This window comes from Balaenoptera physalus (assembly GCF_965194825.1).
Source record: "Balaenoptera physalus genome assembly, chromosome: 13".
Taxonomy (NCBI): domain Eukaryota; kingdom Metazoa; phylum Chordata; class Mammalia; order Artiodactyla; family Balaenopteridae; genus Balaenoptera; species Balaenoptera physalus.
This window is the reverse complement of record NC_138892.1, coordinates 8,128,921-8,148,710: the sequence shown is the minus strand read 5'-3', so window position 1 is coordinate 8,148,710 and position 19,790 is coordinate 8,128,921. Positions and strand designations below refer to the sequence as shown.

General features: G+C 39.6%; 1 protein-coding gene across 1 annotated transcript in view; it reads left to right on the top strand.

Annotated features, from left to right (window-relative positions):
• The window catches only part of XPNPEP3 (X-prolyl aminopeptidase 3), a 62,509-nt gene extending 43,537 nt beyond the window's left edge, over window positions 1–18,972 (top strand). The window contains exons 7-10 of the mRNA XM_082420617.1: window positions 5,234–5,319; window positions 12,451–12,631; window positions 13,711–13,831; window positions 15,319–18,972. Of these exons, the coding sequence (XP_082276743.1) occupies window positions 5,234–5,319; window positions 12,451–12,631; window positions 13,711–13,831; window positions 15,319–15,485 (555 nt within the window). The 3' untranslated portion in view covers window positions 15,486–18,972. The remainder of the gene's footprint in view (window positions 1–5,233; window positions 5,320–12,450; window positions 12,632–13,710; window positions 13,832–15,318) is intronic.
• Window positions 18,973–19,790: the final 818 nt, after the last annotated feature.

The following is a 19,790-nucleotide window of genomic DNA, read 5'->3' as shown; positions in this document are numbered from 1 at the left end:
TATGCCGCTGTAGTTTGTTCATTGTAATTGCTGGAGTGTAGAATAGCAGGTAGAGCATGGTCTGTGAAGTTAAATATATTTTCATAAGAATGCTAAGACATTATATTATGTGCTCTTTTTCACTCTTGTTTTCTCTCAACTGTATGGTGAAGTATCCCAGAGGCCTTATGACATGCAATATCACACCAAATTGAATGCAGAAGCAAATATGAGACTCCAGCTGTCTTCTATTTGTCTATGCTAGACAGAGATTTGCAAAAATGTAAAACAATGCCACTTTTCTAACTAAATATTTTTATTTAGAAAAATAGTTATTTTCATTAAAAATGTTATTTTAGCATGTAATTAATGGGTTTATTGTTATTTTTAAATGAATAAATATTATGAAATTTTCTCAGTTTGAATTTCTTAATGTGATAAATATCCATAGATGGATATTTATATATTTTCCAGGTTTTTACCATTATGAACAATGTTCTGTGAACATTCTTGTACATTATTCATGGTATGTAAGTTATCAAGGTTGCCTAAGAGACACCTAATAATGGAATTGCTGGGTCATAGGATATGCATATTTGCAACTTTCATAGAAAATGCCAGACATTTCCGAAGTGTTTTTATCAATTTATATTTCCATTCTTCCTGAGACAGTTCGGTAGATTATATTTTTGTACCATTTTGTCTAAGTTTTTAAAATTACTCGTAGTATTATCTTACATTTTAATCTTTTGTGTTTGTAGTAATGTACCCTTTTACATTCTTTTTTTTCTTTTGTTTTTTGTTTGTTTGTTTTGTTTTCCGTGTATGTACCTTTTTACATTCTTGATATCTTTGTTTGTTTGTTTATTTATTTATTTATTTATTTTTGGCTGCATTGGGTCCTTGCTGTTGTGTGTGGGCTTTCTCTAGTTGTGGCGAGCAGGGCTTACTCTTCGTTGTGATACACGTGCTTCTCATTGCGGTGGCTTCTCTTGTTGCAGAGCACAGACTCTAGGCACGCAGGCTTCAGTAGTTGTGGCACAAGGGCTCAGTAGTTGTGGCTTGTGGGCTCTAGAGCGCAGGCTCAGTAGTTGTGGCTCACGGGCTTAGTTGCTCCACAGCATGTGGGATCTTCCCAGACCAGGGTTCGAACCCGTGTCCCCTGCATTGGCAGGCGGATTCTTAACCACTGCACCACCAGGCAAGTCCCTTTTCTAATAAATCTTAATAGACAGTTTCTTTAAAAGTAGACATACAGGGCTTCCTTGGTGGTGCAGTGGTTGAGAATCTGCCTGCCAATGCAGGGGACATGGGTTCGAGCCCTGGTCTGGGAAGATCCCATATGCCGCGGAGCAACTAAACCCCTGTGCCACAACTACTGAGCCTGCGTGTCTGAAGCCTGTGCTCCGCAACAAGAGAGGCCGTGATAGTGAGAGGCCCACGCACCGCGATGAAGAGTGGCCCCCGCTTGCCGCAACTAGAGAAAGCCCTCGCACAGAAACGAAGACCCAACACAGCCAAAAAATTAAATTAATTAATTCATTAATTAAGTAAGTAAGTAAGTAAACATACATATTCTCTGTGAACCAGCAGTTTCTTTTTATGTATTTTTCCAAGAAAAATGAAAACGTATGTCCAAAAAATGCCTTGTACAAGAATGTTGATAGCAAGTGTACTCATAATAGTCCAGGGGCCCATAACCAGGATATTAGATATGGAAATTACCGTGTGGTATATCCTTGAGATAAAAAGGAGCAAACTACAGCACTGCCAACAGCATGAATGATCTCAAAAGCATTACGCTGAATAAATAAGCCAGACACAAGAAAATTACAAACTATATGATTTTATTTATATGAAGTTCTGAAATAAGCAAAACTAATCTATGGTGATAGGAATCGGATCAGTGGTTGCTTCTGATGGGGTGTTGACTGGGTAAGGCCATGAGGGTGTGGTTACATGGGTGTATACGTTTGACAAAACAGACTTAATTCTGTATACTTAAGATCTGTGCAAAGAAATCTCAGCAGAGGTTTGTGGGTTTTTATTAGTCTTTTAAAACCAACTTCGCTCCCGCATGCCTCAGTGAAGATCCCGCATATGGCAACTAAGACCCAACGCAGCCAAAAATAAAATAAATAAATAAATAATAATTTTTAAAATAAATAAGTAAAAATAGTAAAAAAAAAAAAACTGTACTCATTAATGCTATTTTGTCTTTGTTTATTATCTCATCACACTGTGCCCTGGCCTTTGTTAATTTCACTCTTCTACTCTTTGTGTTTATTCTCTTGTTCTTTTTTTAAGCTTCCTAAATTAGATGCTAAACTCTTTTTTCTGGCCGTGCCACACAGCTTATGGGATCTTAGTTCCCGGACCAGGGGTCAAACCTGGGCCCCCTGCAGTGAAAGCACTGGGTCCTAACCACTGGACCACCAGGGAATTCCCTAAACTCATTAATTTTCATCCTTTCTTCTGTTCTAATTATAATTATTTAAGGATTAATATTTCACTTTCATTATATTCCATGTGTTTTTTTCATTATATTCCACTGTTTCTTTTTGCTTTTGCTGCATTAAGATTTCTTTTTCTTTGGTATTTCTCAGTTTTATTATATTTCTAAATACAAATTTATCATATATTATAAACAATAAATGTAATGCGCTGTTTAAAATAATAATGAGAAAATGAACAACCATGTATTCACCATCAAGGATAAGAAGATCATTGCTTATACCTTAGTAGTCCCTTGGGCAATCTCAAGCACATCTCCCTTTCTGTCTCCTACCATCTTGACGTTTGTTTTAACCATTTTTTTTTGTTTTTCTTCATAGTTTTACCACCAGTGTACCTATTCCTAAACAATATAGTATTCATCCTTGAAAAACTAGAGAATAAACACAAATCTAGCTTTACAGGGAGAGAGACATATTGCCATTATTAGATGAAGTGACCCAAATAAGAAATAAGAGAAAATAGTCAAAAACTTCTAGGTCATAGTCTGGCTTCAGTTATCTGAAACTTTTCAACTTAGCGGGCAGGGTCATCAAGAAGCCATGAGAAATGCAGAGGACTGTTGGGGCATCTGGAAGGACTCTGTCATGGACTGGCTGGTAGGCATCTGGCAGAGATCTAGTCAGAGACAGCAGGCTGCCCTGTGGTTCTGCCTCTCAGCTCACCATGGCTACATCTAGCTGTCAGGAACAGGTCAAAGCAGAGCCCCCTTCTAACAGAGTTTGTTTAGATTTACCTGCATGTTGATCTTTCCTTCTTGCATCTTAGATGGCCTTTCTGGGATCACCTTCCTTCTACCTGAAGAACATCCTTTAGATGAAGGTGTGTAGCTGATAAACTTTTTCTACTTTTGTTTAGCCAAAACATCTTTATTTCATTCTCATTCTTGAAAGATGGCTATGCTGAGGAAAACCATCCTAGATTGACAGTTATTTTCAGTCATCAATTTTAATAGATTATACCCCTTTCTTCTGACTTTCAGTGTTGCTGATTTTAAAGTATAATAATTATCATTCCTTTATGAAGTTTCTTTTTGCTTTTTCTGCATTAAGATTTCTTTTTCTTTGGTATTTCTCAGTTTTATTATATATCTAAATACAAATCTATTTTTACATGTCCTCATTATGATACCTCTGCTTCCTGAATCTGTAGATTCATGTCTTCATCAGTTCTAGGAAATTCTCAGACATTATTTCTTCAGATATCATCTCGCCTACATTCTCTCTGTTCACTCCTTCAAGGTCTTCAGTTAGATGTATGTTAAACCTCTTTTCTGTTTTCAATAGCTAATGTTTCTTTCATTTTACATTTGCCTTGTCTGTCTGTGTCATACTCTAGGGGATTTTGGTAGGTCTGTCTTCCAGGAAACTAAATTTTCTCTTCATTTGTCTAACCTACTACTTCAGCCATCCACTGAGTATTTTATTTCAGCAGTTGTTTTTATTTCCATTTGGTTCCCTTCAAATCCACAGTTTATTCTCAATTGTCTCTTGTTGCTTGTTATCCTTTGTGATTCCATTTTTTATCCCTTTAAACATTTCATAATAGCAATTCTGTATCTGATAACTCCACTGTGTGGAATTCTGGAAGATCTAAATTTGGTATTTGTTGTTCCTGCTGACTCTCACTCGCAGTGACCTACTGCCTCCTGTGCTTGACAGCCTTTGGTTGTGAGCTCATATTTGCTTGTTGTTATTTTTGGGAAATTATGCAATCCCAAATTTGGGCGCTATTTCCTCTAAATGTTATTTGCGTATGCTTTTGCCAGAAGTGAAGTGGGTCCTAATGACCTGGGGCCCTATTATCCCCTGTGAGTGTCCTGGGTTAACGCAGGAATCTCCACTTCATCTTCCCCACTTTGCAACACCTTCTTTCCTATATACTGTAACACTTACCTTATCACTACTCAGCTCTAGTTTCAGTTCTGGGTTGTTTTTATACAAGAAAAAAAGTCTTTAAGATGTCTCTTATATGATGTAATGTCAACATTTCATAAAATATATTTTTGTCCAGGATCTAGTTGTTATCTAAAATTTATTCTATCATTTTTCCAGAAACAAAAACCACATTCATTATTCTTGCCATTATTATACATGTACTTATTTGACCATTATTCTACTATGTGCCAAGTTCTGTGCTTATTTAGATATGATTAAGATATGGCCTGTCTTCAAGGGCATAAATAGAAAATTTCAGTATAACATGACAAGTAGTAAAAGAGAGATGTACCCAAAGTTTTTTGGTTTTTTGGTTTGGTTTTTGTTTGGGGGTTGTTGGTTTGTTTGTTTTCCCCCCACATGTATTTTGATGGAGAGCAGAAGGGGAAGTGATATTCTAAAGTTAAATGGTTACAGGTAATTATACTTGAATAAAGGCCCTGGATACCAACCTATATAGGATTTTTTAAATTAATAGTGATAATGGTAATATTTATGATGTTAATAAATCATAAATGCTAATGCTTACACCTAGTAATTCAAACCCAAGCACTCTGGTTCCAGAGCCAATGCACTTAACCATTCTACAGTGCCATCTTTCTTGAGCCAGTGTGAATTCATATGAAAAACTTAGATGCTATTTCTTGTGAGAAGGAACCAGAGAAGATTAGTCTCCTTTAAAGTAGAGTTTTTGTTTTGTTTTGTTTTTTATAAAATGAAAGGCATGAAGAGTTTAAATTAGAAGAAGAAACAACTGACAGTCATTAAGTCACCTTCTTTTACCTGTCTTACTTTTGTTCCAGGATGGGGAAATGGTGCTGCTGGATGGAGGTTGTGAGTCTTCTTGCTATGTGAGTGACATCACTCGTACCTGGCCTGTCAATGGCAGGTAGGGCTTCCACAGATCCCACTGCTTCTTAGGAGTATGAGTTAGAATTTGGATATATTTGGAATAAAGAACTAAAGAAATATACAGGTTCCCTCTAGCTCACATTAACTGCCTTTACAAAGCTCCTGATTATTTTCTAAGACTGTTTTATTCATCATATCAAGGATCAGGCACCTAAAAACACCTAGTTAACATGTGTGCACACACATTTTTTAAAAACAAATTTAAGTTTTTATTTTCTGAGTACAAAGATAATATTTAGGTTACGGTAGAATAGTTTGGCCAGATTAACCCTCCACAGATAACGATTATAGAATCTGGACAAAATATTAAAAACAAGTATTTGAAGGCACTAGAGAGCTTCCTAAAAGCCTGCAGAAACTGCAGCGTAAGTCTGTCCTTGAAAGAAGAGCTATAATGGGTTAGATGTAAGTGGTTAGAGTTTTTTGCTTGAGGGCACTCCCCAATCCACACAGCTTGGGCAGCAAGAAGCCACAGCCTTATTGGCCTAAGGTGTCAAAGGACAGAATTAGATACTAGCAAGGAACCAGAAAGATGGGAAATCCTGAAAGAGAGGGTACTGCAAAAAAGGGTGAGGTCCAAAATTTGCATATAAAATATTCCAAAATCCTTGGCTGATCACTACATTATATTCTAGGGCGAGATCCCAGGAGGCTCAGCAAAATACTGGCAGCCAGAATTTGAATGGACTGAACAGAGATTTTAGTTGCTTCCCACTAAGAGCAGAGCTTGCAGTTTGAATCCAGCCAAGTTAACAAAATCACTCTTCAGAAGAACATAACAGAATTTTAGAATCTCTACATTGTATCATTCATAATTTCTACTGTTCATTTTAAAAAATCACTAGACATAAGAAGAATCAGGAAAATGTGACCCATAATCAAGAAAAATATAGTCAATAAAAACAGATCCTAAATAACCCTAATGTTACAATTAGCAGATGAGGACTTTAAGGCAGCTAACAATAGCTGTGCTCAAGGAGTTAAAGGACGATATAAGTGTAATGTGTGAACAGATAGAGAATCTCAGTAAGAAACCAAAAACTATAAAAAGAATCAGGGATTCTGGAGAGATGGCAGCAAATAATAGTTTTTCAGTCTTTCCGAATTTTCAAATAAGAATAGAACAACTAGGTAGTGACTGGTACCCCAAACACCAGGTAATGGGATATCACTAAAATCTCAAAATACAAACAGTTATGAACACACTGTGTACAACCACAAGACCTGGGTGGTATCAGTATCTGTGTGGAAGGAGAAGGAAGCAGCAATGGTGGGGGAGGCTAACTGACAGACCTGAAAACAGGAGAACCCCAAAATAACCAACAGCTATTCACAGTCAGGATGATGAGCCAATTTCAGAACAGAAGCTGAAAACGGGAAGGATTTGCCAATCCAGTGGCCCAAGAAAGTCTGAAGGTGCTGGGCTCCCTTCTAGGACAGGGGCTCACACTTAAGAGAAACTGCTGGAAGTAGAACAGAAATTGAGCAGGTTAGGAACTAAAGAGAGGAAGGAATGAGATGATCCAAATCAAAGAGGGGGGAAAGGGAGTCCCCTGGCAGTCCAGTAGTTAGGACTTGGCACTTTCACTGCCGTGGCCCGGGTTCAATCCCTGGTCAGGGGAAAAGATCCCGAGGGCCATGCAGTGCAGCCCAATAAATAAATAAATAAAACCAAAGTGAGGGAGAGGAACTAAACCAGGAAAGATCTGAAACAAGCTGCCTTATTTTTTTTTTTTTAAGTATTTGTTTTTATTTATTTATTTATTTATGGCTGTGTTGGGTCTTCGTTTCTTTGCGAGGGCTCTCCCCAGTTGTGGCAAGCGGGGGCCGCTCTTCATCGCGGTGCGCAGGCCTCTCACTATCGCGGCCTCTCTTGTTGAGGAGCACAGGCTCCAGACGCGCAGGCTCAGTAATTGTGGCTCACGGGCCCAGCTGCTCCACGGCACGTGGGATCTTCCCAGGCCAGGGCTCGAACCCGTGTTCCCTGCATTGGCAGGCAGATTCTCAACCACTGCACCACCAGGGAAGCCCCAGCTGCCTTATTTTTTACCACTACACCAAAACAACAGAAGATTACACTCTGAAGTTAAATCTTTTATAAATCCTGCCTTATTCTAAAAGTAAAGGAAATTAATTTCGTATAAAATAAGCAATTAAAAAAGCATCTAGGGGACTTCCCTGGAGGTCCAGTGGTTAAGACTCCATGCTTCCACTGTAGGGGGCGCAGGTTTGATCCCTGGTCAGGGAAATAAGACCCCACATGCTGCTCAACACGGCCAAAAAAAAAAAAGCTTCTAGGTTAAATCTCATAAAAAGTTATTAAAAGCAAAAGGAGAATAAGGAGCAGAATAACATCCCTACAGAAATGAAAGCATGCCAGAAAGACATGACTACAAAATAGATCAAAACAATGCCCTTTTGTTTTAAAACAAGCTAAAAATTTTTAAAGCAAATCATTCAAAACATGAAAAAACAACATATATCAGAATTAGAAAATCTTGGTAATAAAGTGACAAACTCAGAAAAGAATTAGAAATAAATTTAAAATCACTTCAGGGGCTTCCCTGGTGGCGCAGTGGTTAAGAATCTGCCTGCCAATGCAGGGGACACGGGTTCGAGCCCTGGTCTGGGAAGATCCTACATGCCACGGAGCAACCAAGCCCGTGTGCCACAACTACTGAGCCTGTTCTCTAAAGCCCACGAGCCACAACTACTGAGCTTGAGTGCCACAACTACTGAAGCCTGCACACCTAGAGACCGTGCTCCGCAACAAGAGAAGCCACCGCAAATGAGAAGCCCACACATCGCAACGAAGAGTAGCCCCCGCTCGCTGCAACTAGAGAAAGCCTGTGCGCAGCAATGAAGACCCAACACAGCCAAAAATTTTAAAAATTTTTAAAAAATAGGCAAAGAGTTAGAACATACACATGAAGGAAGCCCTGAAGAAGAAAACCAAAGCAAGGGAACAGAACAAATACTAAAAACTATAATTTAAAATTTTCCTGAAAAAAGAAAATTGAAACTACCTTAGACAGAACACACTACGTACCTGAGAATATCAGCCCAGAAAAAAACAACACCAAGACATAGTCTAGTAAAATTCTGAACCTGCAAGGAAAAGAAAAATTCTTTTGGGGATCTAGAAAAAAAGAGCACACTATTTATGAAGGAAAGGAAACTAGACTGTTATCAGACTTTTCAAAAGCCAAGCTTTATGAAAGAAGAAAATAGCATAACGTATTGAAGATGCTCAGAGAACAAAAGTGTGAGCCAAAGATTTTATCTGCAGCAAAAGAAACTTTCAGCCAGAAAGGGTACAGATCAATCATTAGGTGCGAACTTAAGGAACATTACTCCCATGAATCTGCTGGAGCTGTGTGATTAGGAAAGAGGATATCACTGTAAACCCTACAGATATCAAAAGGATAATAAGATAATATGTGGGGCTTCCCTGGTGGTGCAGTGGTTGAGAATCTGCCTGCCAATGCAGGGGACACGGGTTCGAGCCCTGGTCTGGGAAGATTCCACGTGCCGCGGAGCAACTAGGCCCGTGAGCCACAATTACTGAGCCTGCGCGTCTGCAGCCTGTGCCCCGCAACAAGAGAGGCCGCGATAGTGAGAGGCCCGCACACCACGATGAAGAGTGGCCCCCACCTGCCACAACTAGAGAAAGCCCTCGCACAGAAACGAAGACCCAACACAGCCATAAATAAATAAATAAATAAAACCCAAAAGTTAAAAAAACAAACAAAAAAACCTACTTTGAAACCTCCGAAAATTTGCAAGAATAGTAACAACATATGTTCTTCCCCTAAATGCTCCATTTAACATTTAAAAAAAATAAAATAAAATAAGATAATATGTGAACAACTATGTGTATTCATCATTGTTAGTCATTGAGGAAAAGCCATGTTAAACCTCTGCACATCCACTAGAATGGCTGAAATTAAAGAGACCAACCATACCAAGTGTTGGCAGTGGTGCAGTGCAACGGGAACAAAAAGACTTGTACAAGAATATTCATAACAGTTTTATTCACAGTAGCCAAAAACTGGAAATGACCTAAATGTCCATCAGCAAGAGAATTAATACACAAATTGTGGACTATTCATACAAGGGAATACCACTCAGCAATAAACAGGGAACAAACTACTGATCAAAATAACACCATGGACATTATTCTTAATGAAAGAAGTTCAACACAAAAGAGTGCATATTGTCTAATTCCATTTATATGACATGCTAGAATAGGCAAAACTAAGGTGAAAATAATCAGAACAGTGTTTCCCTCTCGAGGTGGGGGTATTGATTAGAAATAGACATGAGGAACTTCCACGAGGGGGATGGCAATGTTCTGTGTCATAGGATATGGATCTGGATCAGAGTTCTCCAGAGAAACAGCCAGTGGGATATATTATGTATGTATGCATATGTAGGTAGGTAGGTTGGTTGATGATCGATTGATTTTAAAGAACTGGCTCATGTGATCATGGGGATTGGCATTTCTGAATTTCGGAGGGCAGAACTGCAGGCTGGAAACTCAAGCAAAAGTTGATGTTGCAGTCTTGAGGCAGAATTCTTTCTCCAACATAGCCAAGTAGTTCTGGTATTTGAATTCATTTAGTTCAGGCTACCTTTAGATCCATGTTTCAGCCAACCAACCAAATAAACCGTTAGAACCTTTCTGAGCCCTCAAGCTTCAGCATTGAATCCAGAATCTCTCCTTAGTGGACCCCTATCAATAAATTCAGCCTGATCCAACTTTATGTTCCTTCCACCCTTAGCCAACACATGAACATCCATTTCTATACATATTCCCAGATTTTTGTCTATATAAATAGGAAAAATCGTGCAGTTCTTTTTGGATTATAGCGCATCTCGTCATGGGTCACTTTGTACCTAAACTTTTTGGGACCTGCTGGGAGTAACGTCTAGTTGTGGGTCTAGAAGCAACTACCAAGGCAGCTGCCTCTGGGGAGATACCTGTAGGTTCTCAGTCAAAACAGGGTTGACCTCCTCAGACAGGGGTAGAAGGGCTGCTTCTCCTAGCGAAGATGACTCAGCAGAACTTAGGGGTTCAGTGTCCCCAGCTTCATCACCATCAGCACATCCATTTGTCAGAATTCTAGAGCTCAGATTTGTACATTTCAGTGTACATAAAATTTACATTAGAAAAAGAATTGTTAAAAAATGTTTAGTAATACTGAGATGGGGTGGAGCATGGTTATACTCATCAGTGATACAAACATAACAGTGCTGATGATGGCTGAACCTGGGAGATGGGTGTGTAGGTTTTCATTATAGCATTACCTTGCTGACTTTAACCATTCTTATTAGGGGACATTTAGATTGTATCTATTATAATTATTTTTAAAATCACAGTGAACATTTTTGTATATTCAGCTTTGTTTGAATTTCAAATATTTTGTCAGGATGGCTTCTTAGAGCAGAATTACAAACTTAAATTTTATGAGCACCTTTAAGGCCTTTGATTTAACTGGCTGTACTAATTTACAATTCCATCAACAATGTATAGGGACTTCCCTGGTGGCGCAGTGGTTAAGAATCCGCCTGCCAATGCAGAGGACATGGGTTCGAGCCCTGGTCTGGGAAGATCCCACATGCCGCGGAGCAACTAAGCCCGTGTGCCACAACTACTGAGCCCAAGCGCCTAGAGCCCGTGCTCCGCAGCAAGAGAAGCTACGCAGTGAGAAGCCCACACACCACAGTGAAGAGTAGCCCCCATTTGCCGCAACTTAGAGAAAGCCCACATGCAGCAACGAAGACCCAATGCAGCCAAAAATAAAATAAGTTAATTTTTTTTTTAATGTATTAAAAACACATATCATATACCACCCCAGCTTGGTTTTTTTCCCTCATTTTTCCCCATTATTGATGAAGAAATTATTATACTAAGGACACTTGGAAACTAGTAAGTTATTAGTAGCCAAAGTATTTTTTTTTAAAACAAATACATTTTATTTATTTATTTTATAAATTAATGTATTTTACTTTATTTTTGGCTGCGTTGGGTCTTCAGGTGGCTGCGTGCGGGTTTTCTCTAGTTGCGGCGAGCAGGAGCTAATCTTCATTGCGGTGCTCGGGCTTCTCATTTGCGGTGGCTTCTCTTGTTGCGGAGCATGGGCTCTAGGTGCATGGGCTTCAGTAGTTGCGGCACGCAGACTCAGTAGTTGTGGCTTGCGGGCTCTAGAGCGCAGGCTCAGTAGTTGTGGCACATGGGTTTAATTGCTCCGCGGCATGTGGGCTCTTCACGGACCAGGTTCAAACCCGTGTCCCATGCATTGGCAGGTGGATTCTTAACCACTGCGCCACCAGGTAAGTCCCATAGCCAAAGTATTGATTAGTTTATCCCATGACATCTGCTTTGCCTATAAGTGGATCCTTAGGCTCTGTTGTTTTTGTTTGTGTTTTTTTAATGGTAAAAAAAAAAATGGAGAGGATCAAGAGTAAACCTGATCTGGCCCTCTGACTGCATTCATGGCTGGGTGCATCTTTTTTTTTTTTTTTTAAGTCTGTCATTTTTATTAATTAATTTATTTATTTATTTTTGGCTGTGTTGGGTCTTCGTTTCTATGTGAGGGTTTTCTCTAGTTGCGGCGAGCGGGGGCCACTCTTCATCGCAGTGCGCAGGCCTCTCACTATCGCGGCCTCTCTTGTCACGGAGCACAGGCTCCAGATGCACAGGCTCAGTAGTTGTGGCTCACAGGCCTAGTTGCTCCGCGGCATGTGGGATCTTCCCAGACCAGGGCTTGAACCCGTGTCCCCTGCACTGGCAGGCAGATTCTCAACCCCTGCACCACCAGGGAAGCCCATGGCTGGGTGCATCTTTTAGCCTCACCCCGTGTCTGTCAGCTGACCGTTTGAAGGAGAGATTGTTGTTGCTGCCCCAGCTTGAAGGGTCATTGCTCTTCCTGTTGAGCATCTAGGCATGATTGAGGTCCTGTCATTAATGATATACTGGTACTGACTAAATATCAACAATGCCCCATCTTCATTGCCTTGGAGTTTTTCTAATCAAACTTAGAAGCAAACTTCCTACAATATCAGAGAGTTCCAAATTCAAGTTCTTGGGTTTTCCTGTCCCCAGGTTCACGGCACCTCAGGCAGAACTCTATGAAGCTGTTCTAGAAGTCCAGAAAGATTGTCTGACCCTCTGCTCCCCTGGAACAAGCTTGGATAACATCTACAGCATGATGCTAACACTGATAGGACAGAAGCTTAAAGAGTTGGGGATCATGAAGAACATTAAGGAAAATAATGCCTTCAAGGTACTTCACTTCCTTTGGCCCCATTTCTTAAGAATACCTGACATGCTGCTTAGTTTTTATCCTATGTAAAGCTAATTAGATTTAGAAATGGTGTTTGTGATTCTTCACCAGTAAGAGGGACTTTTTTTGAACATGGATTAAAACAAAAGGTACAGTACTTATTTCTACCAGAAGATGGCAGCACATCTGGTTCATTGCATACTGTGTAACTAGCTCAGTCTTCAGAAAACAAAATGAAGTCTGGTACAGACAGGGTGGAAGAGGACATAAAACGGAGGAGAGGTTAACTCTTAATTCTTTTGTAGTGATTTTGAAAAGGTAGGGGTCGAAGGGGAGGGTGTTTCTTGCTTCAGTAACATTGTTGAGACTTTTAACAATATCCTCAGTTGCCATGTTTAGTGAATTTCATCTGCATCCAAAATGTGATGGTGTTCAATAGAAATTTAAAGCCTCAGCTTTAAATAAAATGGCATGTGACCATGCCAGGTGGTCAAACGAAACAGACCAGTAAGGCATCTCCTAGCTCCAAGTTTAGGCTGCCAGGGTTTCTTTTATCAATAGGAAAAAAGCTATAAATTCCTCCTGTTCATGCCAACAGATCTTTAATCAACAGATAGAAATATCCAAGCTAGTAAATGCCTCATAATTACTGTGTTACATGGTGTTTCATACCTACTCCACAAGTTGCTGTGAGATACTTAGGGTCTCCAGAGTAGCCTTCCTAAGAGGGACATGCGAACATTGAAAAGAGAACTATTCTAACATAATTATCTTCCCTCCCCCAAGAAAAGAGATTTTCATTTGCCATAGTCATTACTGGGCTTACCCTAGTTAGCATGTGTGTAGTATATTAAATTGTAAGAATAGAAATGTGGATTAGTTAGAATGCTGTTGGCAGAATTGCGTACAAGAGGTGGCAGTTTTCAAGTCTCTTAAGCATTAGCCCGAGGATAGGTGAAACAAGTGGCAGAACTGGGGGCAGGAGGCAGTATTAACACATATCTCACGGCGTTATATATGCCCAACTTTCCCCTTAAGGGGTCATTGCTCTAATAACACTGAGGTAATATCTTTTCCAGGCTGCTCGAAAATACTGCCCGCATCATGTTGGCCATTACCTCGGGATGGATGTTCACGACACTCCAGACATGCCCCGCTCCCTCCCTCTGCAGCCTGGTATGGTAATCACAGTGGAGCCAGGTAAGGGGAGGTGCTAGCAGCCTCTGATCCCTTGGGACATGTAATTCTAGTGTTAGCTAGAAAGGTAAACACTTTATTTTTACCTGAACGAATGTAATTAAATTAGAAGAGACAGGAAAATGAATCTCTCCAGTGTAGAAGGGAACTTTATTTTAGATTTTTCTTGAGCTTTTTTATTTCACATCACACAATTTGTTTAATTTGACTTCTCCAATAAACAACAGAGGGGAATACTTTCGATCAGTAGATATTAAGAAATAAATCTTTTTTTAACCCTGCCTTTGCCAGGGCCAGTTTGTACTAGTCCTTCCCGCCATCTTGGTGGGCTGCTGACACTTGTGAAGCCCCTGGCGCTTTTCTGCAGAGACACTCAGACTCCCCATGTTCTCAGTTGCAGCTCCTCTGCATTGAACTGCCTGCATTATTCCACTTTTTAGTATCCAGATCCTTTCTTCTAAGCTTCAGAGAGAGCTGGCAGTCTAATGGTTCTCCAGCTTGAATGATGCTGGATGTTGGGCAGAATTCAGTAGAAAAGTGGTGGCCGTGGTGGAGTGTGAAGATTGATATTACCAGTCAGTTTTAAACATCGATGCTGCTTCTATCATGAAAGCAGATCTCAATCTTAGATTTCAAGTGTTTTCACCTCTAAATTATGTAAGTTATAGTTGGGACACATCTTTTATGCCACCCTTTAAGTCCAAGCATATGTTGCTGTCTGTGATCTTACGTACCGTTAAGTCCAATCTAGTTGGCGCTTCTTTAGACTTTGACTACATTTTCCTTTGCTGGTCTTTTTCTTCTTATCACAGAACAGCATCTGTGAGTACAGAGAAGGAAGTTTACAGTTTCTTTAATATGAAAAGACCTGGTGTCTGTCTGACTTCATGATTAGAAAGGGAACCTTGGTCTCTTAGAATTTTTCAAACGTTCATTAAGGTCCTCCTTTTTCCCTCTTTACATCATGTACACGTCAGTTACATTTATGACTTATTTGAGTATTTCTGCAGCTTCTGGTTGTTGAGGCTAATAATCTCTAAGTGAGTGTTTTTTAAATACATTTTAAAATGCCTAAGTCTTTATTTTAGCAAAGTGCCCTTTTTCCAGGGGACTGTTAGGCAGAGAAAGAATGCATTTATATAATCTACTGGGTCCCAGCATATATTGACATACTCATAAATTAAGTAACTTTAGTGGCCCATTTGAGCCATTAGAATGTGACAGAATCATGATCAACATTATTGTAGTTGTATAGATCTTGTAGTCTAATATACAAAATAACTATAATAATAGTTCTAGTAATGATAGGCAACATTTACTGACCATTTATGTACCAGACATTTTTATATATATTATCTCATTTAATCTCCACATTTCTATTAGGTAGGTACTGTTAGGATCCCAACTTTATAGAAGTTAACTTACTTGCCCCAAATCATCCAGTTACTGCCATTTATGAGTAGAATGTTCTGCTTTTTTCTACTTCTCAGGTATTTATATTCCAGAGGATGACAAAGATGCCCCTGAGAGGTTCCGTGGTCTTGGTGTACGAATTGAGGATGATGTAGTGGTAACTGAGGACTCACCTCTCATCCTTTCTGCAGATTGTCCCAAAGAGATGAATGACATCGAACAGATATGCAGTAGGGCCTCTTGACCCTCATTGTGGCCCACATGCATCTCAGGTTCAGAAGGGGTGGACGTTGGCCTCTGTGCACATGTGCTTTCTGGGGGTCTCTGTGTGGACATTTATACACGTGTTCCACTGGGGAGTGCAGCAGCTGTATGAGTGTATGTAATTGTGTATGTGGTCTTTCTTGTTTTATGTAGCTAGAAATCTGGGAAATTGAGTTTTTGGATTGTATGTTACTGCAACTTTAGTAACATTAATTCTGTAGAATTAATGACTCTGACAAGTTTAGTTTTAAGATGTAAAGAAAGATCTTGGTTACATATGTCCACGCATCCCAGTTAGCACATGGAGAAAATTCTCTGCTTCTCTCCAGGTCCTTCCCCTTCTGCACTTTTCCTGAGATCCACCTAATATCATAAGATTTTTGTGTAATGCCTATATATTTTGAGCCAATCACCAAGGTCTTTGCCTACACTGAAAACCACCCGTCAGTGATTGTGGGTGGCCAGTACGTACCTTCCATAACACCTGCCTACCTATCCAGGAGCCCATGTATCTACTGGAGCCACGTGAGCCCTCAGGGCACTGGTGTCCTACAGTCACACCATTCAGCCACAGTCCAGATTCCAGCAACACTAGCTATCGAACAAATTTTTGAGCCTTTCTTGCTATTTGGTTACCTGGGACCTGGAAGGTGTTTAGATTCTTGATAAGGAAGGAAATGAAAGAGAAAGAAAAGTATATGTGTCTGCTATAGATCCAGACCGCCATCCATCTCTTCTCAATCTAAAGATGATTCCTTTCCCAGACATCCATGCTTTCTTTATAGATTCTTAATGCATTGACCCTCAGCACACCCTTGAAGCTGCTTCCCTGGCCAAGGTCAGATCCTCTACTTACCCTATTAAAGTCAGAGGAATGGCACCCAGTATTCAGAGAGACACCCCAGTTATCATTCTGTGATTTCCTCTAGTGCCAATAAAAACAAAATATGCAACCCACTCAGTACCTGTAAACACCCTGTAATCCTTTCCTTCCTTGGACGTTAGCACTGGAAGGACACTGGTAAAGACTCATGTTTCCCTCGACACAGCGTTGGATGCAATTATATAAAACTCAGTTTGCAAAGTGGACAGGGCTAGACTGCTGCAGATAGGTTATTTGGGAGCTTCTATCGTAGGGGAAAGCTTTAAGAACTAGTGTGTTCACCTCCTTTAAACCTGCATATGAGCCCAAGATGTATAAAACATGCTGACTGTTAGAACATAAATTCGAAAAATTTTAAGAAAATATTTGCATTAGGGAAGAACAGGCTAGGAGATTAACATTCCTTGCAGTGCTAGAGGTTTGCCCGTCTTGTCAGAGAAACCCAAGGTACAGAGCCCAAAGCAGACAGGCAGTGACTTCATCAGGAGACAAAGATAATGTTAGCAGCCAAAGTGATACAAATTGTGCCCTGATGGTGCTCACCTGCAAATGCTTGGCTTTGCTCAGCAGCTGTGGGGATGGATGGCTGCACAGCTGGAGTCATCATCCCCACGCCTGCCCTCCTCACCCGCCTCCAACTTCTCAGTCCTGTGCTTGTGACTTTCTAAGAGGGGACTGAAAAGAAGCCCACAATTCTGGCTTCTCACTCCCTTGGCCTGTATGGCCTCAACAACCTTTTTCTGGAATTGGGTTTCCTATGTTCACTTACAATCCTGGAATAAGGAATTTCCTTTTCTTCCTATAAATCATTTTCTATAGTCTTCAACTTTCTAGCTAAAAGCTTAGGCGGCTCTTATGAATAGCAGCCTACTTGGACATGAAACTGACTTCTTCCGGCTGGATTCCTGGCAAGTCCTACAGGTGTTGCAAGTCACACGTAGAACGGCCGTTGTGGAATTCTTCTGGTGATTTATAGTCCCTGACCCAGGCATATTGTCCTTTGAGTCCCCGATTAACCACAGCAGCTAACATTTGCATCAGACTCTCAGAACCTTCAAGAAGTGACACAGTGAACATCTCAGAGCAGCGGTTTAGGGACTGTCTGATCTATCCAGGATTGGTTGAGCAGATAATTGTGCACAGTGCCAGAATCTCATTAATTCTTAGCCTTACCACAGACATGCCCCACATTTCCCTCCTTGTTTCAGTATAATAAATACTTCATATATACACCAAGCTCTCCTAATGAAAACCTTAATTTTTAAAAAATGCTTCAAATGTTACACTGGAATTTTTCTCCCTGAATTGAAGAGATACAGCTAAAATATTAACAATAATCTAAAGGCAAGAAGTATATCTAGATGGCCTCTGCCACGTACTTTTATGGTTTTATTTCAGGAATTGTTATTTTTCTCTATAATTAAACTGGGACTGTGTTTTTTATTTGAAACACAACAGTAGAAATAGAATAATAACTCTCCTCTTCCCATAGTCATACCCAAGTTAGGAAGGTACTTCTCATGGTGACTTAAAGTTCTCTTTGTGTGTCTTCTTTCAAAATATTGTTATCTTTTTTATTAATTTTTGTAAGGTCAGAAAAGGAAAACTCCTACTATAGACATTATATCTTAATTGGGTTTAAGATCCATAAAATAAGTTAAATCCCCAGATAAAGACATTGTAACTCATTAAAATAGAAAACTTGGGCTTTGTTATGTTTTTCAAAACAGACATAACCAGCGTCCTCCGTAGCTTTCTTAATAACAGATGCAGATATGATGCATGAGTGCTGCCTCTCCCTGTCCTGTGTCCACGTCACGTCACATGTACTGCACAGTGGCTGTCCCACCAGTCCCAGCTGTGACCTCAGAGTCCTTTGTAACAGTGTTTCCAGTAACTGCTGTCAGTAAAACAAGAGTTGGGCTTTGAGTGAGACTCTGTCTACCATCCCTCAACTGGCATATGATCAATAATAATGTAACTTATTTGTGATTGTATGTTAGAAACTAAGTGAGGGCGCAGGATGGTGGCAGCATAAAGGATCTTGCTTGGAAGAGGTTTTTACGGTGTGGTTTTTTTTTGTTTGTTTGTTTTTAATTTTAGTTTCCTGAAGTGGGATCTGTATCCCAAAACTTAAGCTGATAGGGTTAAGTTTTAAGCCTGGACAAATATACTTCAAGCTGAAGTGTTTAATAATCCTAATATGAGAAAGTGAATACATCATTAAACCCTAATTGTAAAGCAGAATTCCACTGTCACAAAGCACGTTTGTCTTCCTGGCTCCTTTCACCTCTGCCTACGTGTCACTGAGGAACTTGGGGTAAGCATCAGTATTATTCAGATCAGGGGTCCCCACTGAAACCAAGGCCTCTTGGGGTGTGCTTCATGAGAAGCTGAGAGAACTGCAGTCTTTGTGAGCATTTCTTAATGCCTTGTATGACTTTTGTGCAATTATGTAAGTTCAATTTGGACAAAATGCTGTTACTTTTTAAGACCCTATTGACTGAAAGTAGATACATCATTCCCCAACAAGGGAAGACCATTTGTTACTGTCATTTAAAAAATAAACTATAAAACAACGTAAGAGTGTTTGGTTTGTGCGTGTATGTGTGTGTTATTTTCAAATCTAGAGTTTATAGCTTTAAATGTGACATTTTGTTTTACGAAGTATTTTATTTTACAGAGTATTCATTAACTACTGTCACAAAATCATGATAGCAAACTTGAGATAATCTTAGCAGTCATAGAAGGGGGAAAACCAATGGATTAGATTGACTCAAGGATCAAACGTATTAACATGGTGAATATACTTGATAACATTGTATTTTATAATTGAAATTTGCTAAGAGAATAGAACTTAAATGTTCTCACCAAAAAAAAAAAAAAAGAAGATAAATATGTGAGTTGATGGATGTGTCAGTTAACTAGATGGGGGACATCTTTTCACAATGCATAGGTGTATCAAATCATCACATGTACACTTTAAATATCTTACAGTTTTGTCAATTACAGCTCAAGGAAGCTGGGGGGAGAAAAGGTTGACTCTCCACAAAACTGACACATAGGTCTGCAGACAGCCCCTGCAGAACTCAAGACATTACACTATAGCCATGAGCATTTTATGAAGGGCGAATTTTGCAAAATTATAAATATGTGAACTTTCTCAGCAAGCCATATAAGGAATCCTAAATGTAAGAATGTCTTACTATTAGGAAACCTCTTTAAAATCTGGGGCTCTCTAAGATGTGCCCTCCAACATTTTTCACATCCTGGAACACATAAGAAGATATTTTTTATATGGCACAATGGAACAAATTTAAGGGGACTTAGAAATGTGTACATGTGACTTAGAGAAGAAAATTAATTACATACCCTTTATATAATTATAAGCAAAAATTCGTG